We start from the raw sequence: 23001 nt of genomic DNA on the forward strand, positions 1-23001 counted from the left end.
TTGGAAAAGCAATTATACCAGGCACCCATTAACAACAGCTAGGTCCTCTTATAAGAGAGTAAGTTGTGTGTAATATCTTAGAGAAGAAGAAAAGGAATGGGGACTATAGATCTTCTGGAAGGGAAGGTACCCGAGATGGGGCTTGAGGGAAAAAAGAGATGTCTAGGCAGAGACATAGGCTCGAGGGATCCGGGCTGGAGGACAGGTTGCTTGCCTTACTCTCCTGTAAACCTCATTTAGGTAATACCTGACCCAGAGGCCCACACGCTATTCAGTAGAGCATGAAAAATAGTTTCTTCCTAATGAACATTACAAACCAAAGCTGACTTCCAGCCCTTTCGGAGCTGTATAACCTGTTTTAATCAACTTCTCTTGGTAAAAGAGCTGGATTTTACCAACTGTCCCTCCTTTGTCCTCTCTCCACTGACGTCTGGAGCCATGAGAATCTTTTTCTTAATTTTTGCTGCTCTCATTCTCCTTTCTGGCATTTTCTCAGGTAAAAGGAAATCCTAATAGATGTAAGGGTGGCAATCTGTCTTTTAAGAAGAAAGCTGAGGGTTTAGAAATATGTATGACTCATTCCTGTGTTCTTAAAAGGTCCCGGGACAAACCAGTTATTGGAAATCTTTCATTTTATTTCTTATTTTTATTTTATTTGAGAGAGAGAGAGAGCAGGGGAGCGGGGCAGAGGGAGAGAGAGAGAGAATCTTTTTTTTTCTTTTAAATATAATTTATTGTCAAGTTAGCTAGCATACAATGTATACAATGTGCTCTTGGCTTCGGGGGTAGATTCCTGTGATTTATTACTTACATACAACACCCAGTGCTCATCCCAACAAGTGCCTTCCTCAATGCCTGTCATGCATTTTCCCCTTCCCCCCTCCTCCATCCCCCCCATCAACCCTCAGTTTGTTCTCTGTATTTAAGAGTCTCTTATGGTTTGCCTCCCTCTCTGTTTGAAACTACTTTTTCCCCTTCCCTTCCCCCATGGTCTTCTGTTAAGTTTCTCAAGTTCCACATATGAGTGGAAACATATGTTATCTGTGTTTCTCAGACTGACTTATTTCACTTCGCATAATACCCTCCAGTTCCATCCACGTTGCTGCAAATGACAGGATTTCATTCTTTCTCATTGCCAAGTAGTATTCCCTTGTATATATAAACCACATCTTCTTTATCCATTCATCAGTTGATGGATATTTGGACTCTCCATGATTTGGCTACTGTTGAAAGTGCTGCTACAAACATTGGGGTACATGTACCCCTGTGCATCAGCACTCCTGTATCCTTTGGATAAATTCCTAGTAATGCTATTGCTGGGTTGTAGGGTAGTTCTATTTTTAATTTTTTGAGGAACCTCCACACTGTTTTCCAGAGCGACTGCACCAGTTTGCTTTCCCACCAACAGTGTAAGCAGGCTACATGCTAAGCATGGAGCCTGAGGCGGGGCTCGATCATATGACCCTGGGATTACGACCTGAGCCGAAATCTAGAGGCAGACGCTTAACTGACTGAACCATTCAGGCACCCCTGGAAATCTTTTCTTGAGTTTAGACAAAAAAACAATGGGACCATACAGAGCCAGACTAACTCCAAACAGAGAAGTATCTGGTTAATTTCCCTAAAAGCTCCACCAAGGGGTTTCAGACTTCTCTTTATGTTTAGATCTTTCCTTCTTCTGTAATATTCAGCAGAGCTTTAGCATATGTCAAAGTGATTGCTCTAAAATGAGAGGAAATTTCAGAGGCAAAGTCCAAACACGTTTGTTAATTTAGAGAAGTATAGCTTTTGTAACCTAAATGAAACTAAACTCAAAAGGTTCTTAGTCTATTTTTTTTATGTCTTACTAGTTGGTCCAAATCTTCTAATCTTAGATTATTTAGAATTTCTTTCTAGTTCTCACATACTGATGTGAGAAATTATATCATTTAAGCAAGTAGCATCTTGATTAGTTTGCTTTTCGATGTTTGACACCTTTGAAATAGTTTCTTTTTGCTCAGGTACAGCTAAGACTCTCCCTAAAAAATTTTTATATCCATCCTTTCTCAACTGTCTTTCATTCCTCCTGTTATGAAGTCATTTCTAATGGGGACTCCCTATGTATTGTGAAACACTGTTCTTCATGGTTCCTGGATTTCTACACTTAACTATTACACAGTCAGGCCTCGGTAAGCCTACCAAACCAATAGATATGAAATGTGTTCCTACCACTTAATGAGAAACTGTTTGGGCATTATATCAAAAGTAAGTAAAACGGAGATCAAAAATGTAATAGAGCATGGTCTTCACCCTTAATTTGCTTGAAGTTTATTATTTTATTATTTCTGTGTTGGTCAAAAGTAGGTTGTTCAGAATAATAAATAGGCGATTTGATAAATTTCAAATGTGTAAATAGGTGAATGGATGAGACAGGAAGATACACAAATAGCTATAGTACAAAACAGTTCTCATAAGTGCCATAAGAGATACAGATGACAAAGAGAAGCTTGGTTTTCTAACTGGAGAATCAGGAGGGGCTTCCTGGGATGTGGTATTTACATTGCACTTTTGAAAACGGGCATAAAAACATGCCCTCATGTTTCAAAGTCTCAATCAAATCACTTACTTAGCTTCTGCCCCACTCTCTTTCTTCAGAGGTCAGACAATGGATCCAAGTAGAGAAACACATGTTAAGCTGTCTTCTCCATCCCCAATCATCAGGCCTCTGACTCATTAGTTAAGGGCTCCCTGTCTTCAGATTCAGCTCAGACACATTTGAATCCTAACAATAAGCACAGGATGGGCTCCAGTTGGGACCACCACCACCACCATCACAACTACACAGAATCTTAGAGCTGGAAGTGAGTTCAATGGTCAATACAAGAGGTAACAACAGACTATCATGCCAAGACATTGGAGGTTGGATCTCAGTTCCAGTCCTTATAAACCGTATGAACTCTTGTGCTTCAATTTTCTTTCTATAAATGGTAATAATAACAGGATGGCTTTAAAGATTAAGGCATTTTTCAAGGCACCTGGGTGGCTCAGTTGGTTGAGCGTCCAACTCTTGGTCTTGGCTCAGGTAATGATCTCATGGTTCTTAGGTTTAAGTCCTGTGTCAGGCTCTGCACTGACAGTGCAGAGCCTGCTTGGGATTCTCTCCCTCCCTCTCTCTCAACCCCTCCCTGCTTGCTCTCTGTCCTCCCCCACCCCCAATAAATAAATAAACATTTAAAATATATTTAAAAATATAAAATATTAAGACATTTGTTATATTCGAGTAGAGGCTAACTTGTTTTAACAAAGAAACTTAAAAAGATAGTAAATGAAAAAGGATAGTTTATTTGTTTCTCATGTAAAAGTCCAAAAATAGGTAAGTTGACCAGTGTGGGTAGAAGGAAGGTTCTTCTCCATTAAGTCATATTGAGACCAGAGAGGAAGGTCAACCTTGCATCCTAAACATGGGACTGTTTTATCTGGTTCTAAAGATGCTCTAATGGAAAGGGCTGAAAAGCAAGTCAAGAGCATGGTCAAAGACATTGCACAGAACCAGCCATTGGTCCAAACTCGTCCATGTGGCCATACAGGGACACAGGGCCAGGAGCTGACTCCTTATGCTAAGTATCCACGTGTCCGGCTAAAAACCAGAGGATCCATTACTCATTGTCTGAAGGGGAAAACTAACTGCTTGAGGAAAGTTTAACAATCCCTCTGTATAAACCACTTAAACAAAGCCAGGCACGCCCTCTGTTCTCTGAGAAAGTTCACTGTTGCTATTGCTTTGATGTCAATGTTCTTATCATCATTCCTGTTCTTATGATCTGCCCTGATACGTATTCCATGTTAGTTGATTGCCCAGAACCGTGATGAATTTCAGTTGTTCTGTAACTCAGACTATTCCCAGTTCAGCATGGGACTACTGAAAAAATGTCCTCTAACTGTGAACAGAAATCTAAGGCCGTGCAATTCCTTTCCATTGGTCTGCGTCCTAACTGGACATGGCGTCAGTGTCTCTTCCGCATCGCAGTATCTCAGTTGTATGGCAGCTAATGTGTAGTCTGTTCCCCCTCTTCCAATGCTGTACTTTCCAAGAATAAGTTCCTTTTGAGAGCAACTGCAGTTCCTTCTATCACTTCTCCTGAGAACCCACACCACAAGAAATTTTTTCATTCATTCCTCTCAAAATATTTTTACTCTCCTCAGCTTACTCTTTGCTCGAAGGAAAAGCCACGGCTGAGGCCACTCTAAATTTGCCTGCCAGAGTTAAATCCATTATTCCATTGATGATTTTGCAGTGTGGACCAGCACCATGTTTCTTTAACTTTGCACCTAAAATTGTCCACAACCGCACGACAGTGCATTTGGTCTCTCATCGGTCTGCCTACAGTGTAAACGGCACAGTCTTTACCTTTCACTGTATATCAGAGCCTATTGATTTTGAAGACATGAAAAAAGATCATTTATTGGAAAGGACTGTTTATTGGGATTAGAAAGTGTACTGTCTCCCTCCCAGGAAGAAATACTCTGCTTCTAGATATCCTAGAAATGATTGTGGCAGAGGGAAGTGAATATCAAGTAAGGACCCTGTGTGTATTGTGCAGCGAGTCTGAACTCCGATGAAGCCATTCAGGAGGCATCTGTTTTTTCTGACCTCTAGATTTATACTTTGTGTCTGCAGGAGATTCGCTAATGGGGAATTGTGGGTGAGGCCCAGGTGATGTCATGTTGCTTTCTGGTCATGGATTCCTGGATAACTGAAGTCTTGCTTTCTTCACTTAGCTAGCGGAGGGATGCACAGAGAGCCACGTTGTCTGAAACCGGACGGTCACCGTGAAGCCGAGTGCCTTTCCTTTGAGGTTAAGATTAGGGGCTGTAGAACTGAACTGACACCACTCTGTTGAAGAAAAAGGAAGAACAAGTACAAGCCAAGCCGCAGCTGCAAAAAATGAGAGGCGAAGATACTCTGGCTGTGAGCTCCGTGCAGCAAAGCTCTGGGTTTTCTCTCTTGCCCTCTAAAGTTTGCATTCTTTGAATGAAGCCATCAGTCCAGCTTCTGACACTGCAGGGAAATGCCCGCCCTAGGCCCTGAGCTTCCTGAGGGAAGGCACTGAGTCTTGTTCACCTTTGCACCCCCACTTGCTGGCATAGGGCCCATTCACTATTTTATTGACTGATGAAGTCAGTGAGGGAGTGAATGAACAGGTAAAACAGATAGAATGGAAAGGTGGGACCATGGTTCAGATGGGTTCTGAAGTGACAGTCCTGGCTTCAGACACATGTGTGACCCTGGCTTTTGCTGTTCAGACTCTGGGATCCGTGCTATAAGAAGAGTCAACCACCTAGTAAATAGACCACCTGCTGGACACCAATTATGGCTGCCTTCGCGGCACTGCTGACAAGTACCCCTCCGTCTCCTTCACAGGTAAGAGTTGCTAGAATGTCCTCCACACTCTGTCCAATCTGGGACATGAAGTGACCCAAAGAAACTGCCCCGTGTCAAAGTTCAGGTTGGCCAAAGATTGGGTAGCATCTTCCTTCTGGCCACTTGCCGCGAGAATTGATCCCGTCGTGGCCTATTCAAGTCCCAGGTGCCTAGAGATAATCTAATTCAACGCTCTTATTACAGATGAGGAGGTAAAGGCCCAGGAAGATCCCACAGGTACTAGCTTAGTTATAGCCATATCTAGACTTTGGCTTTTTGGTCCTGTGTTCTTAGCATGTGTACAAAATGGTGTGCCAGACGAGGACAGAAGCCTATGGCTGAAACAGCTTTTAAACCATTTTTTTTTAACTTTTTTAAAATGTTTATTCTTGAGAGAGAGAGCACATGTGCATGCATGAGCAGAGGAGGGTCAGAGAGAGAGGGAGACACAGAATCTGAAGCAGGCTCTAGACTCTGAGCTGTCAGCACAGAGCCTGACACGGGGCTCGAACCCACCAACTGTGAGATCATGACCTGAGCTGAAGTCGGACGCTCAACCCACTGAGCTACCCAGGTGCCCCGGCTGGAACACCTTTTAGCAGCTCAGTGAGCAGCTGGTGGAGGAAGCAGCTGAAATCAGCTGCAGAAAAATTAGACACTTTGCAAAATTCCTTCTGTGACCCTGAGATCTTTGCTTTTGGGGCTGATGGTAATGGTAAACTGAGGTTTGCCTCTGCCCTGATTTGCCAAAATTTGGAGTCCCCGCTTTCGGGCAGAGAAAGATACAGTTCACAGGCTGTTTTCATCACAGATTTACAGCACACCCTTCCAGAACAGAAGAAACAAATCCCCTCAGCTCTGCTCTGGAGAGTTTTCTTACCTATTCGATGAAGGCCTGCTTCCTGCAGAGATGCAAATAAGAGAGCAAAATAAAACACGATGTCCTGGGACAAGACAATTTGTAAAAAGCTGTAAAATAAGAAATAAAAATGTGTTTTTAAAAAAAGTGTTCTGGTGCTGCTACATACCTTTATGGTTAATCGGCTGAATTTTTTGATCTGAAAGCTACGTAAGAGACGAGCGGGCAGATAAAGCTGTCTGTTGTAATCAGAGGAACTTGCTCAGGTCCTGGGCTTTTCCCCAAAATTCTTTCCCATGGTCTCAGATAAAACTAACTGCCTTTCAGAACCTAGATGTACTTAGATCTCTTCCCCCTTTCCTTCCTTTTTTCTCCCTTTCCTTGCAAAATGAACCGTAGTGTGCATATGGTCTCCCTCTTTGCTTCTCAACTTACAGAAATGTCCTCTGCCATCTTCATGCCACTGGGATTTCTCGTAATAAGGAGCCAGTGACCTCTCAGACACGTCCTGGCCACTGTCCTCTTAGTAAAGATTCCAGGGCCAACCCCAGTGACCCACGGCCAGCATTCATTCAATCTGGGTTCTTTGACAAACATTTCACAATGAGGTCTGTCTCCTTCATTTCTGTCTCCTCTGCCCATGAGGACCTAAGCGTTCGGCTATTTTCTTTCTCTTCCTCCCTGGCTCTCCTTTGTTCCCTCTTTGCTGGGCTTGCACGCACCCTGGTTTCATCCACCTTGTTATATGTTCTCTCTAAATAACCCCACATGCTCCCGTGGTTCAAGGTCTCACCTACTGCCACGGCACCGTCTGCTTACCAGCATTTCCGTGCTCCAAGCCCCTCTTCTGTGTTGCACTCTAGGGCAGTGTGTGGACACCCTGCACGCTGCATCTGCCAGACCCCGTGGCCAGCTGGCTTCCTGTCAGCGCATTGGCAGTAGACGGGAAATGAAGGCGAAAGGTGAAGACAGCTGCTTCCATTTCCTGCGCCAGCCACCTGCACCCCAACAGCAGCAGATGGTTGGCTCCAGGCGCCCGCTTCTTTCGGCCTTCTCAGCAGCCCGACAAGATCTCTCGAAAGGACCAGCAGCACCCAGGGTCCGTCCCCTTGGTAGTTAAGAGGACCAGTTGAGCCACGACCGGCTTTGCCGTGTACCCTGGCTCTCCACGCCCCTGTTTGGCTATGTCTCCTTCTCAGAAGTGTGAACCGTGGCTGCAGGTTGCCTCCACCCTGTTTGTCTGAGCCCCAATCACGGAGCCCTCCTTCCTCAAGTCTTAAGCCACACCCACGTGCTGCTCCCCACTTAAGAGGTCTGAGCACCAGCTCAGATGTAGGTGTCCCGTACTCACACATCCGGTCTCCAGCTGTAGGCTGCTTACCGCAGGGTTTCCAGCTCCTGCCCCTTATAACCCCTTTCCCTTCTGCTCTTCTGGGCCTGTAGTTGTTAATCTCTGTGCCTTTTCAGCCACCCACCACCTGTGTAACCAATTTCCTGCATTAAATTTCCTGTTTTAAATATCCAGCATGATTTCTGTTGTCCCGAATGGGCCTTGTCTGACAAAAATCCTACACTATATTTCAAACTCTAACATCTTGCTAAAGTTTTTTAGGGCATTGGTCTTCCCCAACTGGATTTCTGGTAGGCACCCCAAAGGAACTTGTTTTCGTTGCAATTTATCACTTTCTTCCCAAAACTGATCTTCATTCACTATTCTAGATCTTGGTGAATATTGTTACCATTTACCCAGACACTTGGGCTAAAAACAGCTTCCTCAGGAGCACTTAGGTTCCCTCACAAATCACCCAATTTACTCATTACATAAATCTACATAGATTACTCACTAATATGTGCAAATGTGTTGTGACATTTCTTCACCCCTGTCTTTTCACTGACATTGTTCTCAGTTACCTAGAATTTGGGGATTGGGTTTTGCACGGGATGAGGAGTAGTTCCATGTTTCCTGCTGCATATGTGTGCATGCATGCAGACATGTGCACACGCATACCCCAGCTGTGTCATTCAACCATAAAACTAAGTGTAAGTGTCACACTCGAATTGTGAGAGCATGAAAATATTACAGCTAGAAGTGCCCTTGGAAATAATATAAGTCAATGTTTCCAGAACCACACTGATTCTAGTTACCTAGAATATTTTTGAATATTCAGAGGTCTGTCCTCACTTTAATGCTTTCATATTGGGAACTCTTAATTTTTTCTTTAATGTTTACTTACTTTTGAGAGAGAGAGAGAGAGAGAGAGAGAGTGAGGGACAGAGAGGGAGACACAGAATCCAAAGCAGGCTCTAGGCTCTGAGCTGTCAGCACAGAGCCCAATGCAGGGCTCGAACTCACAAACTGTGAGATCATGACCTGAGCTGAAGTCGGACGCTTAACTGACTGAGCCACCCAGGTGCCCCTGTATTGGGAACTCTTAAGCTAAGAATTTGAATTTTTAAAATCACTTTTCCCATCAAGTCTGCTATGTAGTGAAGTTTGGCAACTACAGATCATTGACCAGAGGAGCATCCAAGATTCAAAGATGACCCTTGTTCTGTGTCCCACACCTCTAGTTAGAAACCAAGATGGAGCTTCAAAACTCAAATCCAGAAGCCCTGCCTTCAGGTCCAGTGGTATTTCACTGTGATGCATTGTTTGAAAAGGAGATATTGAGAGGAACTAAACAAAATCTTCACCTCCTTGCTCAACTAGGGGAACAGAAGGTCAGACTTTAATGGGAAGACGAATATATGTCCAGCACACTAACATACAACATGGCAGTTTCCGTGCCTCATGGGAGGCCTGAGGGGAGCTCAGGGTAGGATGATTGAGTATGACCTGAGTTAGTGGAGGCTGGAACAAGTTCACAGGCAAAATACCCTGTCTGTCACTATTCAGACTGATTGCTTTGTCAATCTAGCCTAAATCACTATGACTGAACTGAAGGACTTTTGTTCCATTCTATTGCCAATGTATTGGTAGCTTATGTTCCCATTTGACATTTTTTTTTCCCATTCAATAATTCCCATTTCCATCATTCTGGGTAACTGAGCATCCAAAATAACAAGGACCCTCTGTCCTCCTCTGAAGGCCATTCTGCTCTCAAGGGACACCTATGTCCATAGGTATCCTCATGGAGGTATTGAAATGTCCTCATTATCCAAACTGATCTGTCCTACTGGTCCTAGTGAGCTGCTGACTGAAATGAAGCCATTTTCCACTGTCTGTATGGACACCTTCACCCATGAGGACTACTGTCATTTTCTTATGCCATTCTCTTCTTTTTCCAACCAAGTCTCCCCACGGATCAAACAAACTTATGTAAGACCTGATAAGTTTGAGAATCTGAGTGCTTGAGAGAATCCTGCACACAGGACAAAAGCCCCACTACCTACACGCAGAGCACACCGAGAAGGGGCCCCGTGGGAAAGTGGATATCTGAGAGAACCGTGGTTGTCTCACCTCTGAATAACCTCTTCTGATTGTGTGCACCACATCCTAGGTTGTGTAAAGACCGACTTAGAAATGAAGAGCGGTCAAAGGCTTTCCCGGTGTCTAGAACCATCTGTGCCTCATCACTGAAACTGAACAGGGTCTGAGTCACAGAAAATGGGGCATTTTCCTAATCATTTTTTGTCTCCAAGCCTCCTCTGCTTGTGTTCTCCAAGAGTTGGGGATTCTAAGATAATGGCATGACAGAGCCATGATAAAGCTCTTGGATGCAGGCAAAGGGGAGTGATAGGGACCTACTTGTAAGGATAACTGAGTCTAAGAAAACTAGCTCCATACTGCTGATCGTTCGGACTCAACTCTGTCGCTAGAGCTTTATTCCACCCTTGGCTCTCCTTGTTCCCTTTCAACCCTGGTCTCTTTGAACAGAACCTGCACACGGAGATTCCAGCTGACTCCCAAACAGAGTGTGCCCTTCTACATTCAGGGTAGAAACAGGGACTAGAGATCTTAACCATCCTGCCCAGGCATGCCTTACCGCAGCCTGCGCCAGCTTTTGGCCAAGGAAATGACCAAAAGCATAAAAGAGAAGAGCCAGTACCTAAAACTCCTGGCCAAATATATTCAAGGAGAAATAAGCAACATTACTACACTTGAAGTAGGATATTTATTTGTTTGTTTTGAAGAACAGGAACCTTAGGATTTGCTGAAGGGTAGGGAGTGGACACAGAGGTAACAATAGTGCCTAATTACTAAGGGCAGTAAATCCAAATGGGGGTGGGGGGAGGGGAGGATAAGGATGAAGAGGGGGCTGGTGCTGGTGATGTTTATTATGTACCAGGCATTGAGAACATATGGACAAATGAGGTACAGTCTCTGTTCTCAAGGATCCTACCAGATCTTCAATGACACAACTCTGACAAATCACTTCTCTATTTTCTCCATTTATCATTTCACTCAGCAAAGTCATTGGATTTATAAAGGGCTAAGGCCAACTGTGAACACTGCAGGGAAGTGTTTTCATCAGATGAGACAAAGGAGTGTGTAAGAAACAGATCCCTTAATAGACAGGGGTGTCCCCAGTGAAATGCCACTCTGAAACCATCAAAATGGCTCATTTTGGACTTTAGGCCTCCAAACCTGTAAAAAAAGAAATACATTTCTGTTGTTTTCAGACACTAAGTTGATGGTAATTCGTGACAGCGACAATAGGGAACCAACACGACGTGGGAACAGGAGACTCAGGAGAGCACTCCTGTGGGAATCCCAGGAAGAGAATGAAGGGCCCCCTCAACGTGGCAGTGAGCAACACGCACAGCTGGCGACAAGGTTGATTGGGACACCTCAGACATCTCTAGGAGACAGTTCTACAAGATGATGAGATTAATAGACATACCTGATCAGAATAAACTTTTAAAGACGAGGTTCAAGCAATGGGCAGAAAGTTTAGGATTGAATTAGAAAGGAGTACATCTAAAATCAGATACATGAAAAATGAGAAAATAATGAGCCCTGGGGAGAATATAAAGTTGGGCAGGAAAGGAATTCCGTAGCACTTTCTGAACAGTGTGATGATCATCATAAAGTAAGCACTGACTACTGATGTGCCAGAACTCTGAGGGTGTAAGGACAGGGGCAGGGCTGTCCTTGTGTACCCTGAGAGTCAGGACTGACTGGCCCTGTGCACGGATCTCAGGTTTCCTCCGCACCTACCTCTATCTTCTCCTTTCATCTACTCCAGGCTCCTGCTCCATATTCTCACATTGGACTGGGCCTGGTGTTCCCTCTGAACCTTTTCCTAGAAACCCTCTCCACATAGCAAGCTGGGGCAATTTCCAGGCATCCTTGGTCCACTAGAACCACCACAAAGTTTTCTGAGAATATTTGGGAGCCCAGGGATCACTCTTGTCTTCCTGAAAACGATTAAGTTTCCCACTGCTGAAGTAGTCTCAGAATTGTCTACTTCAGTTCAGACCCTGCGAAATGACAGTGCTAAAACTCGGGATGCAACCAGGGTTCCCATGACCTGGTGGAGTCTCTAATAAAATTTACGACCCCCCCCCCCCCCGGCCCCCACCGATTTCCCAAAGGCCCAGTTAAGTCTTGTGATGAGCTGGAAGACATAGGGATTTTGTTCTTGGATGGCCAGAGTCATCAAAATGTTTTCTAAGTCTACTTGGGGGCCAAGGAACAGCTCTTGCCTTCCTGGAGAGGTTGGAGAAAGAGTTGATGCTTGCCTGAGTATCCTTAGAATTTTCTACCTCAACTCAGAGTCAGGGAACCACCACTGGGCAATCTCAGCCAGCCTGAGTCCCTGGAAATGTTTGAAGCCCCCTGATTGATTTAAGTTTTTGAGTGATGGGGGGTTCATGGGGTCTGGAGCTGACAGCCAAAAAAGAATTCTTGAAGACATCTTTGGTGCAAAAAGGTGATTTTATTAAACATGGGGACAAGACTCATGGGCAGGAAGAGCCGCATGGGGTTGTGATGGGTAACCCATTATACATCCTCAGGTTGGGAGGGGGTCAGGGATAGAGTAAGTCTGTAAGGCATTTTGGAAGCAAAGTTTCCAGGGCCTTGAGGGGCTAGCTGGTTCTAGGGAAATGTCACTTACTACCATTTAATAAAACCTCACTCATGAGACCCTCCAGATGTCTACGGGGGGGGGGGGGGGCAATAAGCTTGGAGTCTGATTGCCAGCATATATCTTGGAGCAGTTGAGATAAAGGAAGTAGACTTACAGGATCTTTGAGATTGGGATAATGTTAAGCTAAGCTTCTCTTTTGCCCCAGCAAAGTGCCATCATCAAGGCAGCTGAGCTCCTAGAGGGAGGTCACTCTGCCAGTTTCAAGGACTTGTCAATGGGCTGTAGGCAGTAAGGGAATTAAATTTTTCATTTGCCTTAGTTTCCCACATTACCATGGCAAACACTCAAACCCTTTCCTTTTGTTCTTGGGTAGCTGGGAATGTCCCAGGAATATTACACAGATCCTGCCTGGGGTGGGGGTGGGGGGTGCTAGCTTGTGCTTTGCCCCTCAGCCTGCCTCATGCTCCCTCATTATTTGCTCCAGAAAAAGGCTGGTGCAGCACTGGAAGGCACAGGCTGGTGACTGCCCCCCTACTCCAGAAACTTCAGCATTTTCTAGGTCCTCCCAAAATCAGTGTAAGGTTCCCATGCTGGCCTTTGTCACCCTCTGCTGGTCGGTTGACAGAGGCTCACATTCCAACAGCCCAGAGTCTTGATATGCAAATAAAGTTACCTGGACCTCCAGGGGTCTGATGGAAGAGGTGATAGTGATGAGGTTTTGGGGGTGATGGGAGGGTGTTTGTGGGGTTCAGAGCTGATGGCAATGAAAGAATTCATGAAGAAGCCTTTGGTGCAAAATGTGATTTTATTAAAGCACAGAGACAGGCCCCATGGGCAGAAAGAGCCGCCCTGGGGTCATGAAGAGTGGCTCCTTAGGTACTATGAAGTTGGGAAGTTAAAGTCAAAAGGAGGCCTTCAGTGAGACTTTGATGTGCTAACGAGAACTCCTAGGATAACAGAGGCCTTGCTAGTATCCAGCTAAGGTTGTCTTCTCTCTAGTAAGGCATTAACATCAGGCCAGTAGGGTGTTCCTGGAGAAATGTTCTACTCTTTATTTGTCTCAAGTATTTGTCAGTGGGCTGCGGGTTATGAGGAAATTTAATTTTACCTGCCATTTCCTTCTTGCCTTTGTTCCCCATATCGCTATGGAGGGGTGATGTTGTAATTTACCAAGACATTTGTAAACTGGTGGACACTCAGGTCGTGTATGACTGTGATCTCTCTCAGTTAGTCACTTGTTTTCTTTCCTTCCCTTTGTCCTTGAGCAGCCAGGAGTGCCTGAGGAATGTCACACACATCCCACCTGGGGTAGGGGGGGTGGCTAACTTTTGCTCCCCCCTCAGCTTGCCTGATGGTCCGTCATCATCTCCGCCCTGAACAATTTTGACCCTTAAATCTTTAAGGTTGCTGAAGGTGGAAGGTCTCATCTTCTGTAGCTTCTTCTTGCTGACTAGGGCTGTAGAGTTGTCCCTACCTACGGGTCAGTACTGATCAGCTGGGGAACATATAGGGGCGTTACCAAAAGTGGAGGCAGCTGAATCCAACATGGACAACATACATGATCCTCCTTGAATAGAAAGGATCGTCCGTTGGCTTGAAGTTATCGTAGTGATATAGTCTTTGCACCAGGCAGAGAGACATGGGAGAAAACAGCAAAGCATAATTAGCATAACTAGAAAGAAGCCCTAATAAAAGTCTTTGGTAGTTGACAAAAGCCTCCACTCAAGAGTTTAACCAATCACTAAAAGAAAGAGAGGGATTGTTTAAAGCACCAATTTGAGTATTCATGTCGGTTAGAAATCCAGAAATACTTTCACGGTAATCTGGAATGTATGCACAGCATTGTTTTTATGAGAGCACAAATGCCACCTTGTGCAGCAGCCAAAACATCTAATGCCATTCTATTTTGTAGAACTGTTTTGCGCATCTGTGCGACTTCAGTGTTGAGTAAGGAGATGCTATTTTGTGAGTCACTGAGTGCCCTTATGATGTATTTGTTAAGGGCTTTCACATGCCAAATTACACTTTTTAACCCCACGGATGGAGCAAAAATGGATGCCAAACGATCATACCATTGGAAAACAGATCGTGTCTATGTTTGTTTTACATTTGGGAAGTTAGCTGGGGCAGTGATTGTTTTAATAATGCACCCATGAATCCAGGCAAATCCTAAGGGGAAGTGACCTACCTATCCCGGAGAAAGCCAGGGCCATAGGTTAGTTTCACATATCCAGTGGGTTCCATTTGGGGCTAGCCATCTGATTCCAGGTTGCTTTATTCAATCAGTAGCAAGCCAGTCGGTAGCCTGAAGTGTGCCCGTTTGGGAGCACGTTTCTATAGCTACCCTGGATATTGTATCATATGTATGTCCGGGTATCATATGTATGATTTCTTTGTTTCCAGCATAAAATTGCCTTTTTGACTGAGCCGACCAATGGTGGGTGTGAACCATAAATATGCATCCCCAATTTGATACATCCCATCCTCAGTACAGTGATAAGTAGGGTTTTGTAACTTAGGCACTCACTGGCAGGTATTAACTTGTGGATTTGTAAAATCAGTTCTTATATTAACAGTTTGAGGGTATGAAAAAGTCCAGTTATGTCCTGGTAAATGCCAAGTCTTATTGATCATGGGCCAAGAAGAAACATTTTGATGAGTGATAGACTTATCCCCAAACATGTTAATATAATGTTATATATTATTTTTGACATATAAGTACCTAGAGGTTGCCAATCAGTATCTTGTAAAGGTGAAACGCATCAGGATAATTCAGATGTGCTTGAGATGGGCAAAACCGCACATCTCCAGCAAGCTGTCTGATTTTATAGTTTGGCATAATGCTGTGTCCATTATAGAAAGGAATTGTTAGTATAAATTGGAGGAAGGAGAATGAAAAAGAAAGGTACCACCATCATAAGAGAAGTGTAACACTCACAAGAATGAGAAGGCACATTTGTCTGCTCGTTGATTTTTTTTGTGAAGGGGGTACAGGTTTTATTTTAGACATAGGAACCCATGAAGAGCGCCCCTCTATCTTTACCGCAATGGGAGTATCTAATACGACCCGGTAGGGGCCCTTCCATTTTGGAGTTAGTTCCCTTCTGTATTAGAATGTCACTCTTTTAAATAAACAAAGTCTTTGGGTTTTTATGGAGTGGGTTTCTAGGAACTGTCAGTTCAGGTTTAGGGAGGATATGGTTTGCATATTTAGAGATTTATGAATTAACCTAGCCTCAAGTGAATGATTTAATAAAGCACTATAGTCTTTATCTATTGATAGGTCTACAGTGAGAAAAGTCTTTTTATATACAATTGTTGGGGGAATCCATCCCCTTTCCAGTTGTTTAAATTTTTTTTTCAACGTTTTTATTTATTTTTGGGACAGAGAGAGACAGAGCATGAACGGGGGAGGGGCAGAGAGAGAGGGAGACACAGAATCGGAAACAGGCTCCAGGCTCCGAGCCATCAGCCCAGAGCCCGACGCGGGGCTCGAACTCACGGACCGCGAGATTGTGACCTGGCTGAAGTCGGACGCTTAACCGACTGCGCCACCCAGGCGCCCCTCCAGTTGTTTAAGTAATATACCCATGGGGTCCTGTTACTATCCCCACAGAATAACCTGCAAGAAGATTGTCTATACCTATGCTATTTGTGACAATTTTTCTGAAGTTTACCTCAAGTTGTCTAGTTTAGGCAAACAACATTTAAAGACAATCGGAACTAGAATTTAACATCCATAAAGATGCAATTATTGAGGCAGTCTTTTTCTACCTAAGAACCCTCATCTCCAGAGATAACCAAATTAAGGCTAATTCGCTTGTTAAACAAGTTCAGTTTAATAAATTTGGCCTGGGGCGCCTGGGTGGCGCAGTCGGTTGGGCGTCCGACTTCGGCCAGGTCATGATCTCGCGGTCCGTGAGTTCGAGCCCCGCGTCGGGCTCTGGGCTGATGGCTCAGAGCCTGGAGCCTGTTTCCGATTCTGTGTCTCCCTCTCTCTCTGCCCCTCCCCCGTTCATGCTCTGTCTCTCTCTGTCCCAAAAATAAAATAAAACGTTGAAAAAAAAATTTTTTTTAATAAATTTGGCCTAATTATTTACATAAGTTCAGCAAGAACAGCTATTGGTCATATAGATATTCTAAAATTTGCTTTGCTGGAACTTTTTATAAGGAATCTCTAGACTGAACTATTAGAGGTTCTCCAGGACAGAAGCCAAGCCAAGCAGTTGCCATGAGGCATGCCCGCAATGCCTCTTGATTTGGGCGAATTCCTCTTTTCAAGGTCCCCAAGATATGCTGAGGTTCCTGCACTTGCCAGGAATTGACATTCTTTACTCAGCCAGTAAGGCTGCTGGGAACTCTGTAAGCAAGCTATCAGGCCAACATTTCTGAGGGGCTATATGGCTCCATGTTTCCTAAGGTCAGTATCAGTTCTTTAGAGCTGTATCGTCATATCTGAGTCTATGCATGTAGCTTTGAAACATGACATTTACCAAGTCAAAGCCTTGGTAAAATAACTAGTATTTCTAATGGTGTCCTGTTACAAGAGGAACAGATTCTTATTGAACTTATGCAAATAAGTATGATTGCCATGGAAGAAAGAACACTCATTGGGTTTGTGGATTTCAGAGGGTTCAGGTAGAGAGAAAAGTTAGATGCTTTAGTTTGTTGACAAATGAATACTTTATCCTATTTTTGTATACTATGGGTATCTTAAGAGAAAGTTTCCTTAATCCAGAAGAGCAAACATTAGAGAACTAGCAATACTTCAAAACAAGAGCTGCAAAACTAAGACCATCTTCTTCAGTTCGTTTAGTCCCATGTGACTAATTCTTGTTCAGTTTCAACGCAACTGTTTACTTCTGGAAATTCTCACCCATTTTAGTTTTAGTATTTTAAAGATGTTAAATACCTGTCTTTGTCCTAAAAGGCCTTTTTATAAATCTTGAAGGTGATTTTGTAAGAGCATCAGAATAATTATAAATGACAAAATCTCAGAAATGGAGATGGTTAACAATCTGATGAGAGTTCATTATGTTGCAATCGATAAGGAAATTCGGTTATTTCTGTGACACATAACACTTCAATAATCAGAATATCAAGTGAAGACCTTGTTACCAAAGCATATTAAAACTTCAGGAATTGCATTTAAATCTGAGCAGTTACAGCATTTGCCCAAGCAATACCAGTATTTGTTTGACAGTGTTTCCAGAGTAACTTAGCATACCAAAAGAGGCCTAATGGGTCAAAGACTTCATTTACGTTGTGAATCCTGGGAAATTTGTTAAACCTTAGAAAGTTATAAAACACATCCTAAAAAGGATCATAGATCATTACACATCTTAAAACTTTAAATTATTTATTTAACCAAGATGGAAAAAAAAATCTCAAAAGCAAATATGTAGGGTTATACAGTTGTTAGCAAAACTTAGTTCCTTTACCATTGAGGAAATTTAACTAAGCAATAAAAGACCTGATAAAAAGGAAACATAAAGCTTTGGTGTTCCTGGCAGACAAAAAAGAAAAAAAAACTTTGTTTCCATTATTTGTACCAAGAGCAGATCAACAGTCCAAGAAAACTTTGTATTTTGAACAGAGAGAAAAGCAGATCTTACACCAGTGTACTTTTAAAACCCATTCATTGCAACCTTTGTCCATCCTGACCACACATACCACTCCTTTCCAAAGATTTTCAGTCATGAACCTTCTACAACTTTCTTTTGCCTTCAGATTTTGTCCCAAGCTATTTTTCTTCAAACAACCAGTCTGATTTAGGACAAAATTACTTTCTTTTACCTTCAACAAAAATGTACTTCCATTCCTTATATCTTTCTTACACATCTCCTACTTTTTTACATACAGAGCTGTTTCCCTTATTTCCATCAGTCTTAGCTACATTTAGCAGAATTTTAACTCTTAGACACCTGAGTCTCCAGTGAAAGCATAGTAGTAACCAATTGTGAACTGTTACTAGAATTCTTTAGATGGCAAATTTATGAATCATTTAAGCACACAGCATGTTTACTAACAGACCCAAATAGTCCTACTTTCTTGTCAGTAAGTCAAAAGCACAAACCTACGTTCAGTAATTAATGTTTTAGCATTCCATTCTGTTTGGAAAAGACCCACATGTCCAATGAATTTAATCCTAATTTATCAACCAAACAAAACTTTAAAGTTTCAGGTTACCAAAGACTTTGAAAGCTATCTTAACAATTACCCATGAAAAGTTTGAGACAGACAAAATTAACCATTATTTTAATGTTTATTTATTTTTGAGACAGAGAGAGATAGAGCATGAGTGGGGGAGGGGCAGAGAGAGAGGGAGACACAGAATCTGAAGCAGGCTCCAGGCTCTGAGCTGTCAGCACAGAGCCTGACACGGGGCTCAAACCCACGAACCGTGAGATCATGACCTAAGCCGAAGTCAGACGCTTAACTGACTGGGCGACCCAGACACTCCAACCATTACTTTAAGTCATCTTTTTGCTAAAAAATTGGAACAGAGATAACATGAGCGTATTTGACCTTCAGGAAACCTAGGTAGAATAACAGTTTCATATTTAATGCTCATAACTCTAAAGACAGGTCTATCTTAATTAAACCAACAAACTTAAATTAGTTCAAATACAGAATATGTTTCCCTTGGGTCCACTTAAGACAAATTTTCCCCATTGTCAATTTTTTTACCTGGAACATTGGTGGGGAAATAGGAAGTAGGCAGTCCAACGGGGTGCTCTTTGCTCCCTTACCATGAGAGTGGGAGGATGAACTGATGGTGCCTGATGGTAGGTACCTCAGCCCATTTGCCCTGTTTTCTGCAGAAGAGATCTAACTGCTAGATCCTGCTAAGGCCATGCAGTGTTACAGAAGATCCGACCTTTCCTAAATTTTGCAGTCAAATTTTTTCCAGTGGGTTAAAAGGCATCCCAAGGGAGAGTCCTTGGGGATCAAAGAGAAGCTCCCATGCTCCTCCCATGTTTCCATTACCTCAAAGATCCCCCCCTGAATCCTGAGTGGTGTCCCACACGCAGGATATGACAGAGGTTCCTGACATGTCAAAGCGACCCAAGGCATACCTCAAACAAAATCGCTAATATCACCAACCAGCCAACTAAGGGTCTGTGATGGAGGGATGCTAACGTGTCCCCACTTCCCCACTGCACCTTGGCTATAAATGGATGCCAGCATATGGACCAAATTTGCCTTGCTGAGAAGGCCAAGAAACCCCTGTTTTTAACCCATGAAAAATACTGGAAAAGTTTTACAAGGGGCAATTACCCAACTATGTAATTTAAGTAGCTAGTAGAGGACATTGACCGAAACAATAAAGATAGAAATCTATCGTGATTTAAGCGACAGTCCAGCACATATAGCCTTTATAGCCAACGTCCTAGGAAACTATCCTCACTTGGGTTTTAATTCCTGTCTTCCACACACACAGCATGAAGATGCCCATGAGTTTCTAATGTTCACTCTGGATGCTATGAAGCAAGCGTGTTTGCGTGAGGACAAGGCTTCAGAGCCTCAGGCTCAGGACGCCACCCTCATCTGGCAAATTTTTGGGGGGTACTGCAGGTCTCAAATCCAGTGTCTCCACTGCCAGGGTGTCTCCAGCACTTTGGACCCTTACCTGGACATTAGCCTGGACATCAGGGCAGCTCAGAGTGTGAGCCAAGCTTTGCAACACTTGGTGAAGCCCGAACAGTTGGATGGTGAAAATGCCTATCGTTGTAGTACTTGTCTCGACAAGGTACCTGCTTCCAAGACGTTGACTTTGCACACTTGCTCCAAGGTCCTGATGCTGGTATTGAAACGATTCTGCCATTTCACGGGCAGCAAACTGGCTAAGGAAGTGCAATATCCTGAGCGCCTTGACATGCGACGCTACGTGTCTGGGCAGAACGGGGGGTCGCTGACTTATGTGCTCTATGCCGTGCTGGTGCACGCGGGCTGGAATTGTCACAGCGGACATTACTTCTGTTACATCAAAGCTGGGAACGGCCAGTGGTACAAGATGGATGATGCGAAGGTGACCGCCAGTGACGCGACGTCTGCCCTGAGCCAACACGCCTATGTCCTCTTTTACGTCCAGAAGAGTGAATTGGAAAGAGACCGTGCGAGTGAGCCAGGTGCTGGGGAATCCACCTCCCTCCAGGCTGACCACGCAGGCACGGCTGCGGCCCAAGGGGGGCCTGAAACCGACCCCAACATCGAGGTGCCACAATTGGAGGATCACGTGGAAGAGACACCACTGCCAGCAATCACGTTAGACCAGTGGAGATGCCTCCAAGAAAGCCACCGTCCCAAGTCTGAACTCAACCTCAGGAAACTAGAATTTGCTCTTCCCCCCGACGCAGTCCTAATTCACCAGTCCAAATACAGAGACGAGATGGGAAAGGATCACCGTGAACCAAACATCCACCGGCTCAACAGTTCAGCCAGGGACATCCCACCTCAGAGGGCAACGGCCATTAACCAAGTCCCTTGTCTCACCGGCAGAGCCAGAGCTACCAAGAGGAAGAACAAGAAGGGACAGAGGTCTCAGGAAGCAGTCCAGGGATCCCACTACAGGCTTTGAGATACATGCCTGCCCACGTGCACACTCACTACTCACTCACTCACTCACTCACTCACTCACAGTCCCTTGTAGGCCACGTTTTGTGTGTTGTAGGTGGGTGTGATCGGGACATGCGGAGGGACCATGAATCTGGCTGTATTCGTGGGGTATGTATGGCGTTCCAGTTGACCTGGAGAATCCTGAGCTTTAAGGCTGGCTGGCTGTAATGATGTTATTGGAGAGGTGTGGATTATGCTGGGTATTTGGAAGGTTTCTCCCCTCCATCAGCACCGAGGATCATCGGGCACTCTCAGAGCCTGAAAGGGTCAGAGGAAGTGGCCAATGAGGCATGAAGGTGGAAACAAGGCAGAGCACCGGGAGTCCTTGTGAAAATGCCTGGGACTCACGGTCCCATCATCCCATTCCCTACTCTCTGTGTATTGGTAAAGGACATGTACCCAAACATGTGCGTGTGGGGACTCTCGGTGATATCCAAACATGCACCGGCAGGGGAAGGAGTTTGAAACAATCTCAGTGCTTCCACACGGAGGAGTGGCAAATGACCAGGAAACTGGAAGAACTCTAGCTCTACGTGGGAGCAGACAGCCTTTTCAGGAATGTCTTGTGTCGGAAGGAGAGGAGCAGAAGGAAACACTAATTCATAACTGTGCAAAGTGTTTCCTCGTATACATAATATATTTTGTAAAGTCTCCACATGTTCATGTGAACGTTGGCTAATTGCCTGGCAATGGCAAGGAGCAACTAAATGCTTATGTCTCTGGAGACGGGTGGGGGGAGCCTTCCTGGCCCATGTTCATTAGATGAGGTTCCCTGAACAATCCCCCTCCCATGAGGCTGCAGAGCAAATGGGGGAAAGGAACCTTCTTCCACCTCTTCTTGCTGAGCCACCAAGCAGCTCTACCTTGTTCCGCAGAGTTGACCACCATCCCCCCATCGGACAATCTCCTCCACAAGGGAGGAGGCTCAGGGATTTCTGCTCAGTTGCATTGCAATCTTGGTCCTCGGTTGTACACCTCAGAAAAACAGTCTCACGTGGACACCGAGGCAACAATGTGGTATTTCAGGTCAGGGTATGGATGGATGCTCTCAGTCACACCTGTATTTCTTAGGAGCGAGACTCACTAAATACACTGTTGAATGGGAGTTAGTGCATGATCCTTCAATTCCCCGTAGGGGAGGGGGGGCCATATAGGAGATCTCTGGTTGTTTGCCAATGGCACTGACAGGGTAAAGCCTGTTGTTGCTGTTGTTGTTGTAGTTGTTGTTGTTGTTTCCAGTCTGCATTAAACATACACACCACACTTAGTGGGAACTAATGTCAGTATGTGAATTTTGTACAGGAAATCATATTGAATTCTGGATGTTCAAATATCATATCCGATAGAGGAAAAATACTTTTTCTTAATCTATTTTTAACATTTATTGATCTATTGTTTTCATGTTTTATTTAAACATGAAATAAAATGTTTAAATAAACAGAGAGAGACACACACACAGAAACAGAGACCAAGTGTGAGCATGGGAGGGGCAGAGAGAGGGAGACACAGAATCCAAAGCAGCTCCAGGCTCTGAGCTGTCAGCACAGAGCCCAACGTGGAGCTCAACGCCACGAACCATGAGATCCCGACCTGAGCTGAGGTTGGACACTCAACCGACTGAGGCACCCAGTCCCCCCTCCACTTTCCAAATTTAAATCAAATTGAGTTAACAGTGAGTGTAGTCTTGGTTTCAGGGGTGGAATGTAGGGCTTCGTCCCTTACATGAAACACCCACTGCCAACCCCCACAGGGGCCCTCCATAACACCTGTTGCAAATGGAGCCCACACACTCCTCCCCTCTAGCAACCCTCACTTTCTTCTCTACACTTAAGGGTTCTCCTGGGGCACGTGGGTGTCTCAGCCAGTTAGGACTCTGATTCAGTCAGCTCATGATCTCAGGGTTTGAGAGTTCAAGCCCCGGGTCCGGTGCTGTGATGACAGCTCAGAGCCTGGAGCCTGCTCTGGATTCTGTGTCTCCCCCTCCCTCTGCCACTCCCCTGGTCATGCTCTGTATCTCTCTCTCTCCCTCTCCCTCTCTCTCTCTCTCTCTCTCTCTCTCTCTCTCTCTCTTTCAAATACACAAAAAA

At 44.4% G+C, this 23001-nt stretch overlaps 2 protein-coding genes across 2 annotated transcripts; both read left to right on the top strand.

Moving 5' to 3' along the window:
* The first annotated feature begins 438 nt into the window (after positions 1–438).
* Positions 439–4880, top strand: DEFB107B (defensin beta 107B). Its single transcript, XM_030311983.2, has 2 exons — positions 439–496; positions 4759–4880. Exons 1-2 carry the CDS (start codon positions 439–441, stop codon positions 4878–4880), a joined length of 180 nt encoding a protein of 59 aa, XP_030167843.1.
* A 470-nt stretch (positions 4881–5350) lies between these two features.
* On the top strand, positions 5351–20876 carry LOC115511693 (ubiquitin carboxyl-terminal hydrolase 17-like protein 13). The gene is made up of 7 exons (XM_030311984.1): positions 5351–5378; positions 5606–5638; positions 7124–7281; positions 10138–10196; positions 13699–13775; positions 16578–16657; positions 19740–20876. Exons 1-7 carry the CDS (start codon positions 5351–5353, stop codon positions 20874–20876), a joined length of 1572 nt encoding a protein of 523 aa, XP_030167844.1.
* The last annotated feature ends 2125 nt before the right edge of the window (positions 20877–23001 follow it).

Source organism: Lynx canadensis, chromosome B1, assembly GCF_007474595.2.
Source record: "Lynx canadensis isolate LIC74 chromosome B1, mLynCan4.pri.v2, whole genome shotgun sequence".
Lineage (NCBI taxonomy): Eukaryota > Metazoa > Chordata > Mammalia > Carnivora > Felidae > Lynx > Lynx canadensis.

Excerpts from the sequence above, each read along its gene's own strand:
- DEFB107B (XM_030311983.2), top strand. The coding sequence starts at position 439 with ATGAGAATCTTTTTCTTAATTTTTGCTGCTCTCATTCTCCTTTCTGGC. Across the intron at positions 497-4,758 it reads CCTTTCTGGCATTTTCTCAG|CTAGCGGAGGGATGCACAGA; the intron begins GTAAAAGGAAAT and ends TTCTTCACTTAG.
- LOC115511693 (XM_030311984.1), top strand. The coding sequence starts at position 5,351 with ATGGCTGCCTTCGCGGCACTGCTGACAA. Across the intron at positions 5,639-7,123 it reads GGCCCAGGAAGATCCCACAG|GGCAGTGTGTGGACACCCTG; the intron begins GTACTAGCTTAG and ends GTTGCACTCTAG. Across the intron at positions 7,282-10,137 it reads CACCCCAACAGCAGCAGATG|AACCTGCACACGGAGATTCC; the intron begins GTTGGCTCCAGG and ends CTCTTTGAACAG.